At 34.2% G+C, this 24,538-nt stretch overlaps 1 protein-coding gene and 1 long non-coding RNA gene across 10 annotated transcripts in view; one reads left to right on the top strand and one right to left on the bottom strand.

Moving 5' to 3' along the window:
* The window catches only part of Kair1d (Kainate-type ionotropic glutamate receptor subunit 1D), a 384,639-nt gene that overhangs the window by 323,387 nt on the left and 36,714 nt on the right, over positions 1-24,538 (top strand). For all 9 annotated transcript variants that reach the window (XM_083038994.1, XM_083038995.1, XM_083039000.1 and 6 more), the window contains one exon: positions 20,658-20,799. In XM_083038994.1, coding sequence (XP_082895120.1) covers positions 20,658-20,799 — 142 coding nt within the window. The remainder of the gene's footprint in view (positions 1-20,657; positions 20,800-24,538) is intronic.
* Positions 3,604-24,538, bottom strand: part of LOC145936648 (uncharacterized) — a 203,161-nt gene continuing 182,226 nt past the window's right edge. The window contains exons 10-11 of the long non-coding RNA XR_014425421.1: positions 3,824-4,003; positions 3,604-3,736 (exon numbers count right to left, since the gene is read on the bottom strand). This is a non-coding gene — a long non-coding RNA (uncharacterized LOC145936648). The remainder of the gene's footprint in view (positions 3,737-3,823; positions 4,004-24,538) is intronic.

Genomic DNA, 24,538 nt, shown 5'->3' with positions numbered 1-24,538 from the left:
ATCTACCTTCGATCGTGGCGGCTGAAAGCTGGTACGTTTTGCGAGGCAAGCTTTTTGCCTCGTTAATAATGTTGCCATGTGGAGTATCGTAAAACAGACGATTCCTCTCGATAACGAGGAAATGGGAGAAAGCAAGGAACCGTGACGCCTTAACGGCTCTGCGCCAGAAAGTCTGTTTGAAATTTTAACAGCTAGATCCATCGCCCCTCTTACACAAGCGCTTTTCAAGCAGTCGCAAATCTTTACGGATCTTTAATCGACATCATTTCCGCAAAAAATAAAAAAGGTCTTTTTTCATAACTTGAAAGGCAATCTTTTTCTTGTATCCAAGATGATTGATGATTCTTTCAATTCTCATTATAATACAGAAAGTAATATAGCATATATAAAAAAAAATATTTTTCTTTATTAAAATTTGATTAAAGTCTTTACTATTGTAATTTTCGAAATTCTAAAATTTAATCATTATAAATTACGTTTTTATTGATGTAAACTAGATAATTTTGAATTTAATAAAAGATATATACATCTTATTGATATCTTCTGTAAAATTCGTTTATTAAAAGGAAAATAAGTATAAGAATATAGACGAATTATTCATGCAGCTTGGATTTGCACACTTTTTACATTATATTACAATCTTCGAGTCACAGATGCGCTTCTAATCTTATAAAAAATGTTCGCTTGTCTTTCCTCGCAACAGCAACACCTCGCTTCCTTTCCTTTTCTCCGCTGGAAATTTCCAGCTTTCGCGTCTTATCCTTGCCGCGCCAAAAGTAAGGGAAAGAGGAAGTGCAATGTCGTTTAAGTCTACTCTTACGTATCTAGTATCCATTCGGCACCGTTAATTCTGCGCGGGAAACGCAACGCTGCGAGCATTATCCTGAAGACCGGCCCGCGCGAAATGAGGTTTCCATCAGTTAGTTTGCAAATTCTCACGAGTTACTTGGCCGCACAACGACAGAGTTTCAGCGAGAGAGTCGTGCTCAAACTCGCGTTAGCTTGATCGGGGTGGCACATGGGTTAAACTTTTGCGAGGGACCGCCTCATCTTCGAGATTGCGTGCCAAAAACATTTGCGTTCCTCAGAAATGAAAATAGATATATTCATAAAACATAGGGATTATAATGTGTCCTCTTTTCTCATTGCGTTAGAATAATCCTTGCATCAGTATTGTCTCTTAAAAGCCGCATCAAATATATTTTTTTAAATCAACATTGAATGACTTGGATGACTATCACTGGTAAACGATAATTATTTCGTATCTTAAGTGAAGCTATATTTAGTGATACAATAAGAGAAGGAATTATAATTACAATATATTCTAGACGAAATTTTTTTTATGTAAAAAATTAAAATGTCAATGTTAATTAATAATCCCATAAAAATTAAGTATACGTGTGAAATAAAAATAAATCTTTCCGGCGAGAAAGAATTTGCCGTTCGGAGGTATTATTTTTCTTTTTTAACTACATAAAGTAATTAATAATCTCTGCGAATTAATAATAATCTTAATAATCTATAGTCATGAATATTAATAATCTCTTCAGAATCTCTAAAGAGATTTGGTGGATTGAAAGTATCAATATTCTTTTTCTCAGTAAGGCACAGTTATCGGGAATCGATACTTTTAAGCATCTCGACAACTTAGTCCTCAGTACTTGAGGAACTGGGCGAATTGTTGGCGTGATATAAAGACGTTTTTATGACATTTTAAATCTTTCTTGTTTTCGCCATTTTTAATCCTCATGGAAGATCGCGCTTCGTACCAGTAGTCAGATTTAGTCATACATCAGCGAAACGAAAGACGCGTTCTTGTTGACCACTCGGAAAATATGACCGTGCGCGACCACTTAAGAAATTGTATAAGAGACATGATGCATCATCGTCCTTCGGGAATAGACGAGAACGCTGCTCGGGATGCATGATGGATGTTGTAATATCTCAAGAACGCGGATGGAACATGGATATTGATAATAAACCTGAATCATTTTTATATACAAAAAGAAAAAATTGTTCTGACGGTTCCAATAAAATTTCTGATCCTACTAATAGCAATATAACTGTGTCAAATAAATACCTATAAATACCAAAGGAAAAATAAAAAAAATATATATCAAATTTGCGAAAAATTATGGCGCATGTTTAAATGTGTGACAATTACTGATATTCATACGGATGAGATATGACAGTACATTTTTATATGGTTGCCGTCGTACAGAAGAATTGTGGAACGCAATGCCGATAGGAAAGTTTCAGTTATAAATTGTGAAACTGCAATGTCCCGATAGGCAGCGATGGCTGAATAAAGCGGCTTTTGTGCGCACGATAATATGCCGCTTTTGAAAGAACCGAGTAGTTTGATGGACGACGGTAATACCTGCTATACGTCGCAGCATGAAAAAAGTACGTTCGCTAAAAACTCGGGAAGGTCAGTAATAGCGTTACGTATGCTAATACTTTATGCATGACGTCGCGGAACTTTTTTTTTCCCCCAATAAGTTGTAAAACTGCGCGGCACTTCGATAACCAGTAATATTTGAATTAAAATGATGATCGATAATACGTCGTATTCCGGATTCGTATTGACAATTACGTCTATAATTACATATTTAAATACGAATAAAATTTGGTTCGCCTCGTAAGTGGCACTTAAATTTAAATATGACGATCAAGACATTGTGACTATCAAAAATATGAAGCGTGAAAATCATCTACATTCTACATACTTCATCTATAGTTTCCTTTTCTAAAAAAGATATGTAAAATCGATACTCGCATATATCGAAGTTTATTGTTGTCACTTTTCCGCGATGTTCATTGGCTGTCAAGATTCATATTATGCGGTTGTGTGTTATATTCGTAGCATCGAGAGACTATCATCGCGAGGGTTAGCAGTTTGACAGTTTGTTCAAAATAAAATAAAATAATAATATTAGTTTTAAATAATATGTTATAATACTTTAAACGATTAGTATTTTTGACAGTTATCAGCTGATTTCTGTCAAAAGATATTAATTGCGGATAAAGTATTATAACATATTATGTACAACATATTACTATTTTAATATTTTTAACATATTATTATTTTAAAATTTAATTAGCAAATTAACGCTTTATTAATATTTTCTGATAGAATTCAGCTGATTAAAGTGTTAATTGGCTAATTAAATTTTAAAATAATAATACGTTAAAACATTAAAATAGTAATATGTTGTAAATAATATGTTATAATATGCCTTATCCGCGATTAATATTTTTTGACAGAAATCAGCTGATAACTATCAAAAATATTAATCGAGTTTAAAGTATTAAAACATATTATTTAAAACATATTATTTTATTTTGAACAAACTGTTAAACTACTAACCCTTGCGATTACAACCTCTCGATGCTACGAATATAACGCACAATGCGAATCGAAACAGTTTATCAGCATCGCGGAAAAGATACAACAATACTTGCGAGAATCGACTTACAATTAATATGCCTTTCTTAGAAAAAGATGTTATAATATTTTAAATTCGATTAATATTTTTGACAATTATCAGCCGATTTTTGTCAAAAAATATTAATGCGGATAAGATCTTATAACATATTATTTAAAATATTATTATTTTTTAAATATTTTCAACATATTATTCACCCCCATTACCGTTATAGAAATTTTACAAAATAAACAATTTTTCACTCACCAATACGTACAGCAGCGGAATTGTACTCAGCACACATTGATCTGAAAACAAAATATTCAAATTATGTATAAACATATGTCGAATATCTCATAAACAATGTAGTTTAGAAATGTTTCTATATTGCATACCTCACAGTTGCTCCGCTGTCGCCCGATGCCTCCCCGGGCCTCCTCCTCCTCTTTTGGTCGATTATTGCTCCTTCGTAGCACTCACGACACTCGTGAAAACACGAATAATTACGATTGCCCGACACTTTACACGGCACTCCCGACACGACGCGTGAATCGCACTGTGTATCGCAATGCTACCTGTAACAAATAAAATACATACATATATATTAGAATAATCATATTATTTCGCATAATAACATACACAATATAAATATAAATATGTAAGCTAGAATATTTAATTAGCAAATTTTCGATTTATTAATATTTTTGACAGAAATCAGCTGACTAAAGCGTTAATTTGTGTGCTAATTAATTTTTAAAATAATATGTTATAAAAATTAAAATAATAATATGTTTTAAATAATATGTTATAATACTTTAAACTCGATTAATATTTTTGACAGTTATCAGCTGATTTCTGTCAAAAAATATTAATCGAGAATAAGATATTATATAAAATATTATTTACAACATATTTTAATTTTTTAACATATTATTATTTTAAAATTTAATTAGCAAATTAACGCTTTAATCAACTAATTTCTGTGAAAAATTATTAATCGAGTTTAAACAAACTATATTATTTTCTAAAAGATATCATTTTTATAACATAAAGCGCTTGTCTTATTTTAGTAATATAAAAATTTGATGAAATAAATTAAAAATATTATATACTTTATTATAAATATTTTAATAACTTTTTTTCTTATTTATAGTATATAATAAATAATAAGATATTGTTATTATTATATATTTTATACTTAATCAGTTTATATTTTGATTAAAGAAGTTTTAAAAAGGTCCTGTCCAAAGAATTATTACTAATGTATTAGTGAACCTAAAATTATGAAAATAATAGTAAATTATATATAATAAATAGTAAAAGTCTGTGTCTCTTCTGTTCAAAATTTGCATATCGCAAAAATATAAAAATTGCCTATATGAGATATAGTTTATAAATACAGGTTTTTTCGAGATACTTGCAAGTGAATTAAATGCACGCGATATTAATGCAACGAGTAACATTGTGACGATATATTGCAAATGTCCTGGTATTTCGTACACAGATCGTGGACTCTACTTGAAAACTTATGTATTTAGGGAAAACACGCGCGTCTAGACACATTCTCTTATATTATTTCCCTATTTATCTTATCGTCGTAAGTACACGTACATAAACAGCATTTCCTGCGAGAACATTGCGCGCGCTGGAACATGGAGGCAATAGAAAATTGCGTCTCGTGCAACATTTTTACTACGACCTATGTACAAGACGGGAGAAAAAAAGAACGCTCTGACTTCGTGACACGTTACAGCGACTTGAAATTTCACTTCGCTACATGTCAATCCCCCTCTAACGCAGAGCGATAACAATTATATAATTCGGTTTTGTAATTTATGTGAAAACTTGATGGCTTGTTAATTGTTGAGAAGAGCTTCGCGAAACTCGTATATATACGTTCGCTATTTATAAGTTTGCTAATACAAACAAGTAATCCAACGTTTACCGCCTTGCCTTAAACTTTCGTCGGAATAAAATATTCGTTCGCAACTCAAGAGAAAACGAATTTTGCGAACATAGCGTATAATTGCGACTCTATGTAAACTGTAATTTAGCAATGAAAACAAATATCCGACTTTCTCTCTTCCGACTTAACTTTCCGAGATATAATAAGCTAAAAACCAAATTTATAAATTTTCTAACTTTGAAGTGAATATAATAGAACTCTTCTTAGTTGCTCCGTGTTTACAATCTTTATCGAAATTCCCAAACATTTAATATCTCTGTAATATATTAAACATACGTATTATTATCTTTAATGTTTTGTTTCGTATAAAGATCTGTCAGACATTATCGCATTTCTTTGTAAACTTCCATCAGATATAACTTATCATGGTAAATCTGCAGACGAGTCGGGAGTAATTTAAAGTTCAGATGGGACTAAAAGAAATTGAGTGGATCTAGGGTGGAAGTTTTCTAATTAATCGACGAAAGCCGGCGTAACGGCCACGGCTGATGAAAAATTCTATCATTCGCTTTCTCCATCGAACCGCCCGTTGAGGGAAATACGAAGATGAGGCTCGAGATTATGGTTGACGGCTAGAGATTGCCGGCTGTATGGAGAGAGGAATCCTGAGAACCAAATCCCTCGCGCGATCTTCGCGCTAAATCAAAGTTCCGCTTTCGCGGAAGCCTCGTTAAAAGGGAATTGCCCCGTGATCGATATCATCCGCCGAATCTCAGAAATTCGTCGTCCCTCGGCAAGAAGAAACGTCGTGAAATGCAATGAAGGACCGATATAAATTAAGGCTACATCGAGGAAAGGACAGAAGCGATCGACCTCTATCTGTCGACGACAGCTGCTTTATCGGAAAATCAATTTTTCATGGAATTGTTTCGGCTTTCGCAACAGCTCAGGAATCGTGCTTGATACAGAGAGGTACACTTTTCGTCATAAAATTGTCAATCCGGTGCAATGTGCCAAGACTACGAAGTACGATCGCTTCCATGAAGATCAATCACCGTGAATTTTATCGAGACGCTTCTCGGCGTTAATAATCTCTTTGCGAAATTTTTTCCCGAACATGTTAGAATAGTCTATTGCAAAGAAAAAAAATCAACAATAGAAGAAACAGTTATAAACATATTTAATTTTATTTTTTATCTTAGCAGAATGCATTTCTGAAACATGCAATAATGCTAAGAATCCTAATAGAACTCATTTATTCGCTTATTGATTTATTTGTTATTAATCGAAATAATAAATAATCAGTGTGCATTCAATTTTTTTCAAAAATAATTTTAGAAGAAAATAATATATATATATATATATATATATATATATATATGTAATGTAATAATGCAATGTAATGATAAAAAAAAATTAAATATATTCTCTTCTCATTCTGCACACTTTTACATTCACCTAATATAATACGTGCTTATTTCGAAACTATTAACAATAAGTATTTTCAACGGGAAAAATCAATATATAATCTGACAGGTGAATGGAGGAAATCAAACTTATCGAGAACAGTAATAGCAAATAAAATTAATTTCATCCTAACAAGCTTTCCACGAGTTTGAGGAGTGTGTCGAAGATGGGGCTGACTCGCGCGTCAGCAGTTACTCCTCGTACTACTCGGTAAACTGTACTCGACTCTACGACGGGGCTGTCCGTCGAGATGTAACTTACACATAGCCACACAACCAACCCCGAGACCATTTCTCATCCCGACTACGCGCACCGCGGAAGAGATGTGGGTGGCAACAGCGAGTGTGCGAGGCACGCGATGTCGGCGAAAGCAAGACAGAACCGCCAACCCAGCCAGAAGAATCCATTCGACGAAGGTAACGGATGAGGCGAGAAAGTTTGCACGGCGATAACTCATCGTTCACACCTTATTTACCTAGTCGTCCCCGCTTCGTCTAGTCGATCGTTCCTACGCTTCTACAATTCCACGAAATTGAATTTTAACACGAATTTTTTTTTTCGAACGCCAAGAATTCGTATATTTATATCTCAACACAAAATTATTTTATGAGATATTTTGAAACATATATGTATATTAATATTTTTGCAGAAATATGACAGAGAGTTCGAAATCCTTTAATTTTTCTCATACGTGATTCTTTAAAATTTTTATCGCTTATAAAACAAAGAGTCATTAACAAATTAACAAATATATAATCTACAATATTAATTGTAATAGTATATAAATAAAATTTATGATAAACATAGAAGCACCCCGTGCTTAAGAAATTTTAAGTTAAAAATTAAGAATACAAATCTGTCTTACGGAAGATGTTGGCAAGATTTAATATCGCATTTGTGCTATTCAACGAATGAGACTACGACATATTTCGCTCTTGAGAGATCGCGAATAGGGATAGAGAAACGAAGAGCAAGTTGTCATCGCAACGCGACTCGGCGACATTCCGGAAGACTCCCTATGCATCATTCCGTCACATATTTATACCTCCGTGAGTAGGATGTGGAGTAGGAAGGAAGAGCATGCCGTGGCTTATCGCCTCGAGATTGCGGCTAAATCTCTCCCCGGGGTGCAACCTTCGCGCGCGCGCACACGCGGGAAGTTCCGGGTTTAACAAACGTTTGCTCGCGAATGAAATTGCTCGTCTCCAGAACCGGCGCCGCGCAAGAGGAAGTTCTCGACTGTTGTCGCGCGGTTGCATCCACCAGAAATCCTCGGCGCGACTTGTTCGCCGTATCCTTTTATAATCGCAGCCTTTGTTTTCGTGCTGGCAGGCGCGAACGAACCCGAGAGAAAGAACGCGAGAGAGGGAGAGAAGCCAGCTTATATTTTTGTGTGATAACACCGTCAATAAAGATATTTCTGTTTCTGACGTTACGATTGTTTCGTTAATGACATTATTCGTCGAAATAAGTCATTTTTTTTCTTTTATCTTCTTTATCTTTTCTCTGTCAAGTTTTAAAAAATTGTATTTATGAAATATATTCATAAATTACATTTTTAACATATAGCAAGTATTTATAATCGTTTATAATGTGCAATAAATTTTATACAAAGTAATTTTTAATTTAAGTCTGACTTATTTCAGTATAATTATTCGTATTCAGTGCTTTATCGTGTCTGGAATTACAGAGTTTAATACCGGAGCGAAATGAATCTATAAATTGCAATTTCTCCGCTTTGTGTTTCGAGAGAATTCTACCGATTGTAAATTTATCTCGTTGTTGAACTGAATTCTTCAATTGTGCTTAAAGTTTGCCGGTCACATGCGGTGCTTAAATAGAGAATCGATTGTATCGCTGTTAAGCGCAACATGGAAGAGCGAGATGCAACATTGATGTAGCAGCAACGAAAACGGAGGATTTTACCATGCCCATTTTTACGCTCGAATTAACATACTCATTTGTTTCCCCTGAGAGGACACTTGTTTAACCCCCGGCTCAGCGAATCCGCTCTTATGCATCGCGAGATGCAGATGCACTGGAAGGGCCATATTTTCGGAAGATTATTCATGGTGCACCACCGCCACTTGATTCCTTGATCTTGGTACCACCAGCCGTAACAAAGATTGCATTTGCGCCCGCACCGCCATTTTATCTCATTATTGAATGCAACTGTCGTCGACGGGTTTAACTTTTTGTTTAAATTGCCACCGGAAGAGAAAATGTATTACGCTCGTTCGTCGTCACCAAGTAAAATGTTTAATTCGTTCCTTCCGCGAAACTGAACACGCGCTTTTCGTGTGTAAATATCGTAATGACTTCTGCTCCATTATTTTTCGTTATTGCGCGTAAAGTGGAAATAAATTTTAACAACTTCTTTATAATAAACGCGTTACAATGAATTGTATCTTAAATATTCGCATCGCAGAACAATTTGATTAATTTTATTGCTAAATAAATCTGAGATATGCTGTTCAAACTCAAATTATCTGTTTTATATGTATGTATGTTCAGAAAATTTATTTATATTCAAAGATTGAAGTAAGTTGCATTATGAATAGTTAGTTTTTACTAATAACAGTTGAATCTATCGTGAAAGAAATCGTAAAAATTATGTGATAAATCTTCTTTGCGTCGGAAAATATGATTTAATTTTATCTAAATAATGGATCTCTTGCACATTGTTTATTGGAAAGTCATTGCGGATTTTTTCCTTCGCTAAGTGCTGACTCGCGCTCTTAAAGCACTTGGTCGAAGAGTTTTAAAGCGCATTATCGTAAAACACCTGTGGTGATAAATATGTACTCGGCATATAAGAATGTTTAACTAATAAGTGAAAACTGAAAGCGTCATAAATTATTTCAGAATAGTACAAATTTTAAATTAAGACTTTTATTAGACAATTTCGCAACTTTTTATTAAAAAGAGACATCAAAAAATAGTTTCTTAAATAGTATATATAAGTATATTTTTATTGATAAGTAGTAATTATAATAAATTATAAAAATAGTTAAATATAGCTTTGAAAACAATAAAAATTCACTGATTAGTTAGAATCAAGTAGAATTTGATTTTTTCAGTAAAAATCTTACTGCTATAATCAGTGAAATATAAGATGTCGGAGCAAACTGTGAGTTATTTCACTGATTTTTTTATAAAACCTTATTACTACTTTAACTAGTGAATTTTCACAGATTTAGTTCAACATCAAAAAATAGTTTCTTAAATAGTATACATATATAAAAATATTTTTATTAATAAGTAGTAATTATAATAAATTATAAACATAGTTAAATATAGCATTGAAAACAATAAAAATTTACTGATTGGTTAGAATTAAGTAGAATTTGATTTTTCAGTGAAAATCTTACTGCTATAATCAGTGAAATATAAGATGCCGGAGCAAACTGTCAGTTATTTCACTGATTTTCTGATAAAACCTTATTACTACTTTAATTAGTGAATTTTCACAGATTTAATTCAAAAGAGTACATATCAGCTGTTGTATATTTGAAATTAAATATATATATATATGTGTCATATAATGTATTCAGAAAATTTTATTTATAATATATAAATTTCGAAAATTTACATAATTTTTTTTGAAAAATTATAAGTATATTTGTATTTATATATTACGTCAGATCTGCAAAGGAGATATGTTATTAATTTAAATTGAGTATATCTAATATAGTAGCAAAATCTGAAAATATTGCTACTTAGGTACATTTTTCGATGTATTTTTCAAGAAATTCAAAACATCCTTCGAATAAGGTTTATTCAAAATGCAAAGAAGATTTATATTGAAAAATAAGCGTTAGAAAAAATTAACAGTTACTATTACCATATTTTCTTTGAGCTATTATTTATTCTTTGAGCTGATTATATCTTTTTCGATTTGCATATTTGTCTATCTCTTTATAGTATGTGCGACGTCGCTCTTCAAACCCATTAGATATTTTTATTGCAAATTGTTGCCCTCTTATAAAACACGGTTTCTGTCTTTACGCGTATCATCGCTTATTCTCGCTACGTATCTCGAGTTGATTTTATTGCTGATCAAACATTTATCGTGAAAGTTTGCAAAGTGGCAGAAATCTGAAATCCCCTCATTGCTTATACTCCCGGGAAGAGTCCCATGCCGGGCACATTGATGTGCACGTATACACGTGCGCGTGCGAATACTTCTCCTTTCCTCGATGATAATTTTAGTACCGTAGGGAGAAATTACCGCGGAAAAGCAGCTGAAATCATAAAATGTTAGGACCGCACGACTCGTAGTTTTAAGCGGATTCATAGCCGACACGTTCGACATTTATTCGAAGATCGAGGAAATATACACACGCGGGATATGAAATCATTTCGACTAAATTATGATCAATATAATTCGTCAATCAAAAATAAGATGATGGTATAATAATAATCTTTCTTCAAAATCAAGAAGCAAAGCTCAAATTCTTAAAAATAGATTAAGCATAATTATAATTATATACATTTAAAGAGCTTGCTACTGCAAACTGAGAGATAGAAAGATAACTGCGATCCGTGTAAGCTCATTAAAGCGAAACATTTACAAGTTTTGAAAACTGACAATATCGAAAAAAAAAAAAAAACGTGCGACATTTGAGTACAACTGTCATAACAACAAAAATAACTCCATGGCATAGTCGAGTAAAAAGAGAAAAATTTCGAAAAACGAACGAGAAGAGAATAAAAAAAAATGTATACAAAAATAGCAACTTTACCAAACAGAGTATGAATTTCGTATCTTCTCTTTACTAAAGTCAAAACTTCACCGAAGATAAGCATCCGACCTGGGACATGCCGCGTCTTCCTGACGAAGCGACCTAGACAAGCGGAATAAATTACTTTCTTTATTCTCGAACGTAGTTTTCGCTCCGGGTTCGAATGACCCTCTTCCAGTTTATCTTCGGGCACCGACTCGTCTAGCAGCCGCCAAGGATATCGATTATTTCTGCGTTCCAACTGGATTGCCCAGCACAAAAAAGAAACGATCGTACATACGAGTATCGAGAAACGAAGCCGGAAAAACATCCGTCAGAAGTATCCATTAAGTAATTAATGTTACGGTAACAAAGGGCGTGCAAAGAATTGCAGTTACTATATTCGAACGCGCATATTTATGCGGTTTTTGACCCCGCCGGGATGTCCTAGATACTATCGATTAACATTTTTTTGTTCAAACACATAACAAATCATAAAGAAAAAAAATTAATTATAGATTTATGTTTCTATTAGTTAAATATTAATAAGAAGAAAGGAATAAAAATCTTCGAAAATTATACACTTCCAGAATCTACAATCTACCGTAACATTAATTACTTAACAAATGTTCCTTGGCAGATGTTTTTCCAGCTTTGTTTCGCGATATGTATGTACATCATAATCATGTACATGATAATTTTTTGACAATTAGTTAATTATATCTCTAGTAAAATTATAAAAATAAAAAACGTAGAAAACTTCAAATTTACATTACAGTAGCTGGAGAAACATTCGGTCTATTAAAAAGCGGAGATACTCGTCACAATTTTTTTTAATATAAAATATTTCTTTGTAACAAGGAACTCTTTTTCTCTAAATTCTTAACTTTTACAATGTTCATTCAACGACGCGAAACTTCGCGTCTACTAAGTTTTATCGACCGCACGCGAATAAATTGGCGCAATGACCGGTTGCGACTATTTTAAGTCGCGAGCCGATTCAGCCGCGCCGAGGATGTCAGCTGTGCTTGACCCAATTTTCCATCTCTACTTATATCGAAGGTGACGAAGGTGACGATCTAGAAAACAGACCGGAAATGACCTAGTAAGTTAGTTAACCGAGACTGTCCCGCGAGGCGACCGAGACGTAATTAACTCATTAACGTCCGGGATAAAGGTACAATGAGCGGAATCGGCGACTGTGTCGCGTTCTTCGAAGCAGAGTGAATTTAAGCGTGAGGAATAAAGCCCCTCGTCATCGGTCTTTAACTTCTCGCAGTTCTCTCTAACGCAAAATTAAACGCGAAGCGAAATTATTTCTCTCATTTTATGGAGCGTTTCCGCATTCGTTCCTCGAAGTTTTACCCCGTGTATGATGTGTGCTTGCACTTTTGCTCGCACCGTCTGATTCTCTCGCGTTGCCATGAGGCGCGATATGTGTCTGTCCAACGCGAAAAAGGGACGAGAGTCAACAGAATGATCCAGAGGCCGAGTGTGCACGTAAAGATACATGTATTTCGTGCGCAATTTTAGAAATAAATTGAGGCGCAACATATCATAACTAAAAAAAGATCGATAAAATTGTAATATATGTATGTATAAAATTTGATTTGTCTGGTATATAAAAAAAAAATATATATATATATATATATATACATACAGTTTCTCACGTTGATAAGAGATCTGCACAGACATTTATCACCGGATCCAATTAACGCGAGTTTGCCTTGATTCTAATCAGAAAATCTCATATAATACAGCAAATTGTTCAAGTATCACGATCTTTTCTCGGAACAATTACGTATTAATTAAATTTTTTAAGACTGAGAATTATTACACCCTTCTTTTTCTTTGTTACTTAAAAATTAATAATAAAGGGGATATTATTAAGCTTTTACAATGTTAAATATTTAATCAAATTCTAGACTTTGAAATTTTTAATATTAAATGTATTATAATAAGTTTGTGTATATTTTAAAACATACGTAACTCAGTTTTAAAATATCAAAAATTTTTAATAATATATGAATACTGTACAAATTAATACAGTATTCCAATTGTGATATTATTTACAAAATCTATATTTATTTACAATATAAATAACTCAATGAGAGAGAAAAAAGTGGATGTTTTAATTTAAATTTTCTTATACAGAGTTTGTCAAGCAGAGAGATAAGCAGAGAATATATTCTCGCAAATTCTAAATGTCGCCGTACGCTTATCTGTCTGACGATTATGCTAGCTGTATGTTACACTTTCCCAACTGCGGTTACTTTGAGAATACAGTTTCACACGCCTGTCGGATAAGCTGGAAGGAAGCAAGCCGTTTCTCCGAAGCGTTCTTACTGAACCGTAAACTCGCGAGACGGTCGTCCCGATATATCTCCCGTGTCCAATGATCAAGCAGTTAGACGACTCTACTCTTTCTCGGGCCGTCTATTAAGGAGCGTCGCTCGGTGTCTTAGGAACTTGAAATTCGCGTCGCGAATAGAACTTTAGGATTGGAGCGAATAAAAAGCCTCCTCTCTCTCTTTCACTCCCATCTCTCCGCGTCTGCCCTTTCTATTCCCTTCCTCCCCCGTAGAGAGGGTGATATTTATCTTGCTTCCACGAGTCGAGCGCAGCTCTCTTAAAATTATAGGCGACGCGAGAAAATTTGTTCCGTCGCGCGCATCTGTAGGTACGATATTCCTGCGGCAACCTCGGCGAGAGCAGACCCGGAAATAAGCCGCGCGTCTCCTTTATTGCTCCTCCGCCAGTACTCTTATCGCCTTAATTCCGAGCGTGGAGCATTAGGAGACTCTTGTTGCTCACGTTTACACGTGAACTTCGCGACTTCGCCCTCTTCTCACTCCGCTCGAGAGTATCTTGACCGATTTACGATGATGAAATACATCGCAGCGTCTACATACAACGTCTTGGATATCTGTTACGAGCAAATTGTCTCCCATCCCATGTGCGAAGCGGCCGTTACTCTCGCAAGTTGACGTTACTTTTGTCATTAGCAATTTTTTATGTGCAACTTTAATTTAAAGAGAATGAGCTCTGTCAATAAATATTAGCAGAACAAATAATGTTACGATATATCGTAAGAATAATTTACATAATGATTAGTTTTAGTACGAAAATCAAAGACAATATTTAAAACTTAATTTCAATTTACATTTATTGTTAAGTTAATAATTAGAATATTTCACACGAAGCAAAAGCATTCTTAATTCAATTTCGATGTACTTTTAGTGAGAAAAATTAATAATTTTCCAAATTCTGATTTAGCTCCAAAATGAGAAAATAATTCTATGAAAAATGCTGCACTACAAAATCACAATTGAAATTGAATATTACATTAAAACAAAATAAAAATTCAAATTTTATTTTAACATTAAATAGAATATATGTCAATGTACAATATTCACATTAAATCACAAAGAATCAAATTGAAGAGAGCAGTAGTTCAAGCTGCATTTTGTTGCAAATAAAACTCCTATAAATTTTATCATATATAAAAATTTGAAAGAATGTACTAATTTCTACCGTAAATATATTTTAGATTAATGAAACCGGTGATTCTTTCAAAGGGGCATTTAATTAGCTTTATACACATGGAACCACAATTTCGCTCTACACTCTAATCATTTTAAGGAATACTTTCAAGACTGGACATTAGTAGACATGTAGTTCGTTAAAACAACGGACGTAATATAACAAAGAGGAAGCAGAGAAGTTTTACCGCGTGTTTTTTCACGAAGATAGCGAGACGACCAAGCTCGCGGAACGGACCGACACTGTGACAAAGTATTACGCGGAGTATCGTTTTTCTTTTTTTTTTTTTTTTTGTAAGACCGGTCCTATAGAGAGAAATTCATCCGACTCAGCGCCAAAGCAGCCTCCCGAGGCTTCTCGAAAGAAAAGGCACGACGTAACGCAGCTTTGCTGTAACTGACGCAATGATTCTCTCCCTCGAGGCGACCTAAGAGTGCAGGAAGCTCGCTTATCCTTCTCTACTTCTGTCCGAGTCCTCCTTCAGTTTCTCTCAAAACCGCTGTAGTACATCTTTCGCTAAGAAAATGCTGCCGACAGGTAAAGTACTAAGATTGCCAATAGTATAGTAGACAATTAACAGCAAGACAATGAATTATATAATATAATTCTATTTAAATATGTGCATAAAATCCATTTATACTTGAACTGAATCATCTTTTTAAAGAAGGTAAGAAATAAAGTCATAATTAAGTATGCCTGCTTAACAAAATATTTAATAAAAAAAATTAATTAATTTTATTCTTTCAACATTTACAAATGAGAAATGTAAAATGTTCCCATATTCAAAATTGTGTTGTGACATTTAAAATATATATTATATAAGTAAAATATTTTATATTATATTTATCGATAATTCTCTCTTTTAATCAATTTCAATAAATATTAGTGAAAATAGAATACATTCGTATAATCTAATACAAATATGAACATATTTTAAGTTGTCAATTTCCTGTTTTTTTTTCCATATTTTATACGACAATTTGTAGAATCAAAACTCAAAATAGCACCCTTAAAAAAACAGATTAGATGAAGTTTCGCCCAAATTTCATATGTATCTTATATGAGATTCATCCTTCATTAACCATCAAGAAATATTGTGTTTGCCTTACTTTTATGGCTCTTGTAATCAAACGACTATTATCATTTAATCGCAGTCATATTAAGAAGATATCGAGAGTTCTCTCATAAAATCAACAGCTCGGGTATCGAAGGGAATTAAATCGGTGAGAGAGAACTTGGTCGATGTACTGTATATAGTAATATACCTACAATGCACCGCGCTATTTTTATTACTTCCGTGAGTCTCTACCGAGACGATGAAAGGATTCTGTAACCAGCGTGAGTGCGCTAACTGCCAAACACTGAGTAGAAGTATCTCCCCTGCAATGTGGCAGCCGCAATAAAGCGTTTAATCGACTCACGCAACTGTGCTTTATTGATTATCCGATTTCAATATACCTGCCCACTAGCAGCCACCGATTGAATTGAACCGACATGAAATGAAACTAAACGTAACTTAATATTAGATATGCATACAGCCTCATCACATTCGAATGATATTATGCGATTTTGGCAAGCGATATTGATATCGTCATATAATAATAAGATAGCAAAGATTAAATCCCAAATTATAATTAAAATAGACACAGGTTTACTTTATTAAGAATAGATGTTCAAAATTAAATGTAATGTTTTCTTACAAGATAAGCAAGAATTGTCGAGACATAATAATTTTATTTCGGCGAGGAATCATGGGCGATAAAACACGCAATCTCGGCGTGTCCTTATACGTGGAGAACCAAGTTATTCATTTAACGAAGAGGTCGCGAAATTGACGTGTCATCGGCGTTTTTGCATTTCCTTGATGAAAAACAAATATTGGAGTGGCGCATAATATTGATTATCAAACGTATCGAATTGCAGGATGCATTTTTCATCAACGCGTTCTTCGTCATTTTATCATTATATATCGAGCATTATATATTACATTCATATTTCGAACGCGCCCGCTTAATGAAAGATAGTTTTCGACGCGGTATCAATCATATCCTAACGAGCACACTAATCATTCAGAATCTTATTTAATTGCTTCGACAAATTTATATTTATATTTATAATAATGTATCTCCATGATGTACATCTATTTAAGAACTCTGTACAGATTTCAGATATATTTTCAAAAATCAAAAGAGATAGATGAAAGATTTTATATTAATGTAAAAAAATATTTATTTATAAAAAAATGTTTTTATTATGTTTACAATCGCGATATTATTTAATAACTGTCATGGTAAGAGATCAATCTTTATTATTTTATAATTGGAATGATGATATATTATATAACAGCTAATAACGGAGTAGCATTTATTGTGCAATTACATGCTTAATAAATGCTTCTCCATTAAATACATTTCCAAGATAGATTCTTTTAAATATCTATTTAAAAAGTAACATGCAGGCTAATGTTTATACTATTTCGTTAAATTTGAAAACTTATAATCGCGCGCAATAATGAACTATAAAGATATCAGAAACGAACAGCAATTACAAGTTTTATATATATATTCTTTCATCTTTTCATCGTCTCAATTCAAAAGTTACTCGATTCATCACTCTTTTCCCACAGGCGGAATTAAAAATTTCAAGATTGTTTTATCATCGTTGTACACTTCGTAGCGATACGGTATCTCTCGACCTTTCTCGCAAGGGGTTGACGATCGCACAAGTTATCTCTCGAAAGCTATCTAAAGTCTAGAGCAACGGCGACGACGATCGACTAAAGTACCCAAGAAGACCACTCCTTGCGGGAAAAAAAGAAAAAAGAGCAAGCAGAAGACGTTTACTCGTCTTATGTCAGGTTGTTTGATTCTTTCGAGAGTGCAGCTCGCAATAGCAGGTATTATCTAGAAGGGAAGAGGCTCGAACATGGAGAATTCTTTTGCGAAGCGTCGAATTGATTCCTTATCAGTGACAAAGTTTATACTGCGCGTTATCAATATCATACAAATCTATAATAAGTGTCTGTAGTTATTTTTCTCTTTTCTTGATATGTTATCAAAATTTATATCGCCTAGGAAATTATTATCGTCGCGGAATTCGTAATAATCGCGCGAACATGGCTTCGCGAATGATCAGCCAAGATTTCCAATAAATAATTTGTGACAAAATTTGTGACAACAACTCTATAACTTCCGCGATAATTAAATTTGCAATTTCAAAAATCGAAATTTGAATCGATACGTTATGTTTTACATTTGCACATGTTAAAATTTGTGTTTTAAAAATTAAAAAAATAACTCTATTACTTTTTCAAAATAAAAATATTTTACGCGTAATGTAATACCGAATAATTGGTGCGAGTGCAAATCAGCATTTTTATTTACAGAAGAACGGATAACTTGAATGTAACAACCAAAATATGCGGGCTTTGCGAAATCAATTTAGCAAATTATTTTGCTCGCACAAGTAACGCACATTAAAACTTGATGTTTGATGAATAGCTTAGGTGCTTAGATTGTCCACTAACACAACATGATTGCTGCAATATCTACAACTATCATAATTGTAAACATACATAGCTAGAATCGGTATAAACATGATGATAGGATGATAGGATGATTAATTTAGAGTGCACAATCATTACAACGATCAGTGCAATTAATCATTACCTAGTAATAATAACAATCAACAACAAATAACGCTATAATTTGTAATTGTTATATTACGTTCGTCGATTGTGCGTTAATAGTGGAAATACAGGCACATTTCATCGAAACAGACACTACTGTCAAACCAAAATATTTGCTCTTATATAAAAAGCCTCCCTGTTTTAATAAAATAATCTATTGCTCTCGTTATTGATTAACGACATTAAAATCGATCACAGTTTAGTTTATAGATTTAAATTTTACATACAAAAATTTCCTGTTTGGCTTTAAAATATTTTATTTGCGCATATGTATGAATGTATATATTATAAGTTTAGCTTCCTTGCGCACGCACATTTTCACATGCGCATGGAGCGTGTCATAAAAATAAAACAGAAAATAAAAAATATTACGAGAGAAAAATTATATTTTTATTTCAAACATTAAAAATATGTGCTTTTAAAAAATCCATTAAATAATATAAAAAATGCCTCAAAAAATGCGCGAATAGTTTTAAACAAATATAATACCTGACTAATCAACTAACTGGCGTTCGAGTACCATGTCAAAAAAGAGAATTTCTCACATAGAATTTCTCAAATGGCTTTAACTAGCTCCGACCCTCAGGGTAGTCTCGGGTAAAAGCCGGAACTACCAAGCAACGCGATGAAAATACGATGAACCTTTAGAAAGCTAAAAGGTGACAAAATGTACGAGTCATCGGCCTCGAAACGTAATTATACTATACATAATTATACTACACGTAATTATACTACACGTAATTATACTAAACATAATTATACTAGTATTTTGAAATGTTTCACGACTCTCTCTCCCTCTCTCTTTCTGTAATATTGTAAAGCTATTCAAGACAGTATTTTATTGTGGAAAATATGTGATGCTTTCTGCTGAATGCATTTTTATTACTAGAGAAAATTATCACATACAAAGATACGATTATTTTGCGTTATTCGTTTATAGTTTCGTATTTCTAGAATTTATATTAGAATAGCACGCGCAGTAAAAAAAATTGCGTTCACAAAATATATATAATGCATTATAATTCAACAACTTTATATTCGATAAGACTATAATTTTCAGACGCGATTCATAATGAATCTGCTTCAATAGCCAAAAGTATGATCAATCAGCTGTGATTTCAATATAGAAACTAATATGTATATATAGAAGATAAGAAGACTATATAACTCTGTTCTTTTCTGTAAACGGTTTTCCTTCTCCGTTTCATTATTCGATAAAGTCACAGACGCGGAAAGAGACGCAATCGTCGTCGACGGATGCGGGAATGGAGGTGAAATTCACGGGACGATACGTCTACGAGAGCAACGCGCGCATAAAGGGCACTTTCGTTAAATTATGCATAGCGCATGAAAAATTCCCACGACGAGCCGAGCCCCTGACTTCCACAGGCTGCATAAGGAGATTCGCATTATCGTGCATGTTGAATGACGGGAAACGAGAGAGAGTGAGAGAGAGGTCGAAGGGCAGCCGGAGAGCAGCCGGCAGCAGTATGAAATTTTTATCAGTGGTACATGGCGGAAAGCATGTCCGGAATCGGAACCGCTCCGTCCCCGAAGAGCATCGCGAGAGAGAGCGAACGGAGCCCGCGAAAATTTCAAGCTTCACGTTACATTAGACATTCTCGCTTTCCTTGTACTAATTAAGTCGACATACTTCATTAACTAGTCCTAGACGCGGCCGACGAGTTATTTTCAAAGCTGCTTACCCTTTGCCCTAATCGTATTTCATCTAATATTCCTTAAACTGAAAGGTATCTGAAACTTAGTTACCGAAACGTTCGTGCACATTCGAGATAGTAGCTTCCCTTTCGATATTCTTATACAGACTTTTCTCACTCTTATATTTTTTAAATCATTGAGCCATCTTGTCTCTCTAATAATGAATTGTTATTTCGTTTCAGACCGCTGCTAAAACAAATCAAGAATTCCGCGGAATCGCATATCGTCCTGGATTGCTCGACCGAGAGAATCTACGACGTGTTGAAACAGGCGCAGCAGATCGGAATGATGAGCGACTATCACAGCTACCTTATCACTTCCCTGGTGAGTATCCGAGATTAAATGCGATTAGCAATCGACTTTCCGTTCGTCGTAAGCCACGAGGTAATCCGGAATAGACATAAAATCCGCGAAATTACATCAGGCGCGTCGCTCGTAAGGCTAATTCGTGCGATCTTCATCATCTGCGCCATCTGCGGCTCTTCCAGTCTTCGAGACGTCGAGAGAGAGAGAGAGAGAGCCGAAAGGCTTGACGTTCTCGCGAAGGTCGAAGATCGATAACTTTACTCCCGGAATATTCGAGCCCCTCGTAAATTGCTGCTAAAACGACGAGAAATCGATTACCGTAAAAACGGTAGCGTTGGTCAGAGATTGCCATTAACTATCATTGAACCTTCGTGATTGAAGATGTTAAACGTAGAACAGCTCGGTGTAGCGGTAAATGGTCTTTGCGGTATTATTTCCACAAATTTACTCGTGTTATTATCTCAACTAATGTAATAATCTGCTTGATTCTCCTGTTCTATAGCAAAACAAATTTGATGGATCTTACTTAAAATATTATTATTTCAGACTATGTTAAGATTCAACAATTGCATATTATTAATATCTCAAATAACATTAAATCAATAATAATCTATAGAATACTAACAAAGTCTTGGATTTATTAAATCACAATTAAATTGTAAGACAGAAAATCTTCAAATTGATGTGAAAATGTTAAATTAAGAAAGCACTAACATTTTGCAGGTAATTCGGTAATAAAATAAAAATTAATAAATTGGAAGTCTCACGATAAATTAAAATACAAATTCAGAAGAAAAAAGACACGAATAAATTTTGACAGATGATTCGTTTGATTGGAACAAAAGTTCACAATTTGCTAAGATCGCGAATACAGGATGTTATTTTTAATAGCAATAGAGAATTAAAATTCGTTTATTCTGAGTTCGTCTGCGAATTCATAACGAGGATAATGAAAATATTATGTGAGCGCAGGATGCGCAACTTGACGAAACATTCATTCAATAATCTATAGAACATTAATATTATAATAAATTCTAGAAGTAAATTCTAAAAGCTATTAAGACAAGTCAAAATTTAATTGCAAGGCAGAGGATCTTCAGATTGACGTAAAATGTTAAATTAAAAAGGCATTAACATTCTGCAGGTAATTCGATGATGAAATAAAAATTAGTGTAAATTATATAAGCCCCTCATCATGATAAATTAAAATACAAATTCAGAAAGAAGAAGACCCGAATAATTTTGACAGATGATTCGTTTGATTGGAACGAAAGCTCACAAGTTTGCTGTGAGATCGCGAATACGGGATGTTATTTTTAATAGCAATAGAGAATTAAAATTCGTTTATTCGAAGTTCATCCGCGAGGCTCGTAACGAGAATAATGAAAATGTTATACGAGCGTAGGATGCGCGACTTGACGAAACGTTCGCTCAAATGAGTAAAAGTAGCAGAAGTAGCGGAAGTAGTTAAAATTGGAAGCTGTCTCAGGATAATTAGTAATTTACAGCCGTCTCGGCGCGGCGGCGAAGGCTTCCGAGAGAAGACATCCTGTCGGACGAGAGCAAGACGCTACGAGAAACCATCGTCGCGTCGACGCCGACATTCGCGGCGGCAATATAAATGATAAAAAATAAATAGAGCTTTAAACGGACACGCCATATAACCGCAAGCGGCGCAATTTATCTTGGTGCGTCCCCCCACCCCCTTTTTCTCCTACTAGATTTCAATTTAGATCCATTAAAATGTAAATCAGCGAGGGTATTTGTTCAAGCGCGCGAAAGAATCGAGCTTCTTCTTCCGGCTTTTTCCCGTTGACTCTACTGATGACGGTCGGTTTGCTTTACGCAGGGTTCGTAAAACATTGACGACAAATTGCGTTGATCACCTGGTATCAATTCATAAACAGACGGGGTTGGCAGTCGCGTAGACAGCGCGGTTTGGATCCGTCGTAAAATTTATTCCCGCGTGGATATCACTTTGACCCAGATACATCAGCGTAACGTTAAGAAATCATGTGGAAAACTACAAAAGGGAATACTACATTCGCGATGAATCTTCTTGAGTAAAATATTTTTTTAGAAAACAGAATATGTTTGCTGTATTTTTCTCTTTGACGATCATTTCAATTTGTTGTTTTATCATACGAACGTAGTATCTTAACATCGATGATTGCAAAATATTTTATATACTTAATAAACTGTTAAACATGGTAGACTATTCATTTAACATTTAACATTTTCAACATCAACTTGAAGAAGATTGATGAAATCAGTTATAAATTCCATTAATAATATAGTCTGTTAATGATTCTATTGTAAAATGAAACGCAATATAGTACGTTATTAGCTACGACTATTAATTAATTTAAAATGAAAATAAAAGATGCGCTAGCTTCATTAATATAAATTGTTATTCATATAAAAGAAACATATAGCGAGAACAAATGGGCGTGGTTTTTAAATAAACATTACCGAGTAAACGATGCAATCTAATGTAGCGCGGGAAGGCGCGAATGATAAATTATTAGACAAACGCGACCAGATTTGTCGACATGGAAGAGCTCGGAAGAGATGAAAAGGATAAGGCTGCTTAATAATTGCTTGGTGTCGCGGCTGATTTCCATCGCACGTGGGAATTTAAGCGGTGCCGTGCTCGATTCCCGAGACGATATGTCCCGAGTCGGAGACTATTTATTTTCACTTACGTCGACCAGTCGTCAAGACTCTCGGAGGGAAAAATTGGCCATCATCCATCAACCTGACCTTTCCGCAGCACGGTCAGGAAGTCTGCATAGCTGTGTTACACATAGGATATTGATGCACACACATATATTGTTGCGCGGAACGCGTTGTTTTCCCCGGGTGCGAAGAAACGTGGTGAGAGAGCATTAATGATTCTCGCTCGGTCACTGCAAGCTTGGCTTTCGACGGATTAGCCTTCATCGAATTAAGTTCGCCCCATGAAACAGTGATTTCGCAACGAAATTATGGACGTTCACCCTCCCGCACAGACCGTTTGGTTGAGAGGGGATCGCGCGAATTTTGCAGCATCCTTCGAATTTAGCAACGTCGAGATATCGTTGTAGTCCCCCCTCGCGCGCGATCATTACGATTATTGTGCCTGTAACTATTACGTTGATTGTTATAGTCATTATGGCTTTAGCCGCCATTAAGACGCTTATTGCAGACATCCATCGCTTATACAATGATACGCCGCTGAATTTTCGCCCGTTGCACCTTGGAACTCTCGAGCTTTCGAGTGGAAATATCCTGTTTCGCGGTGAAATAGAAGACTTTCCAAGCAAAATTTCGCTCAATGAGAGGGTACTTAACGGTCTTTAATCAGGAAACTGTGAAACCATAAAAATGTTAAGAAGTTAATCAGGAAACTATAAAATTTTGAAAATAACTTAAGAAAAAGTCGAGTCTCCACTAAAAAGAGAAAAATAATAATAATAACACTCACAACTCTTCGCAAATATCAAGATAGAAATATAAATATTTAATTATTGAATTTATAAATATAATCTAATATTATCCGATAATACTAGATCTATTCATTCAAATGTAAAATTCGAATCAAATAAAATTTTAATTCGTGAATTAAACTGAGATTTAAAATTCATACGCAGATTTTTTTATATAATTTAAGATAATTATAAAAATAGACCTATCATCAATTTTTAATTCTTTACTTTTATCTACGCGAAGTTTAAAAAATATTATCACAACAAAAATAATATATCACATTTGTTCT

Source organism: Prenolepis imparis, unplaced genomic scaffold (genome assembly GCF_030444845.1).
Source record: "Prenolepis imparis isolate NDT839.2.m4 unplaced genomic scaffold, iyPreImpa1.0 SCAF_5, whole genome shotgun sequence".
Classification (NCBI taxonomy): Eukaryota; Metazoa; Arthropoda; class Insecta; order Hymenoptera; family Formicidae; genus Prenolepis; species Prenolepis imparis.
This window is presented reverse-complemented; position numbering and strand designations above follow the sequence as displayed.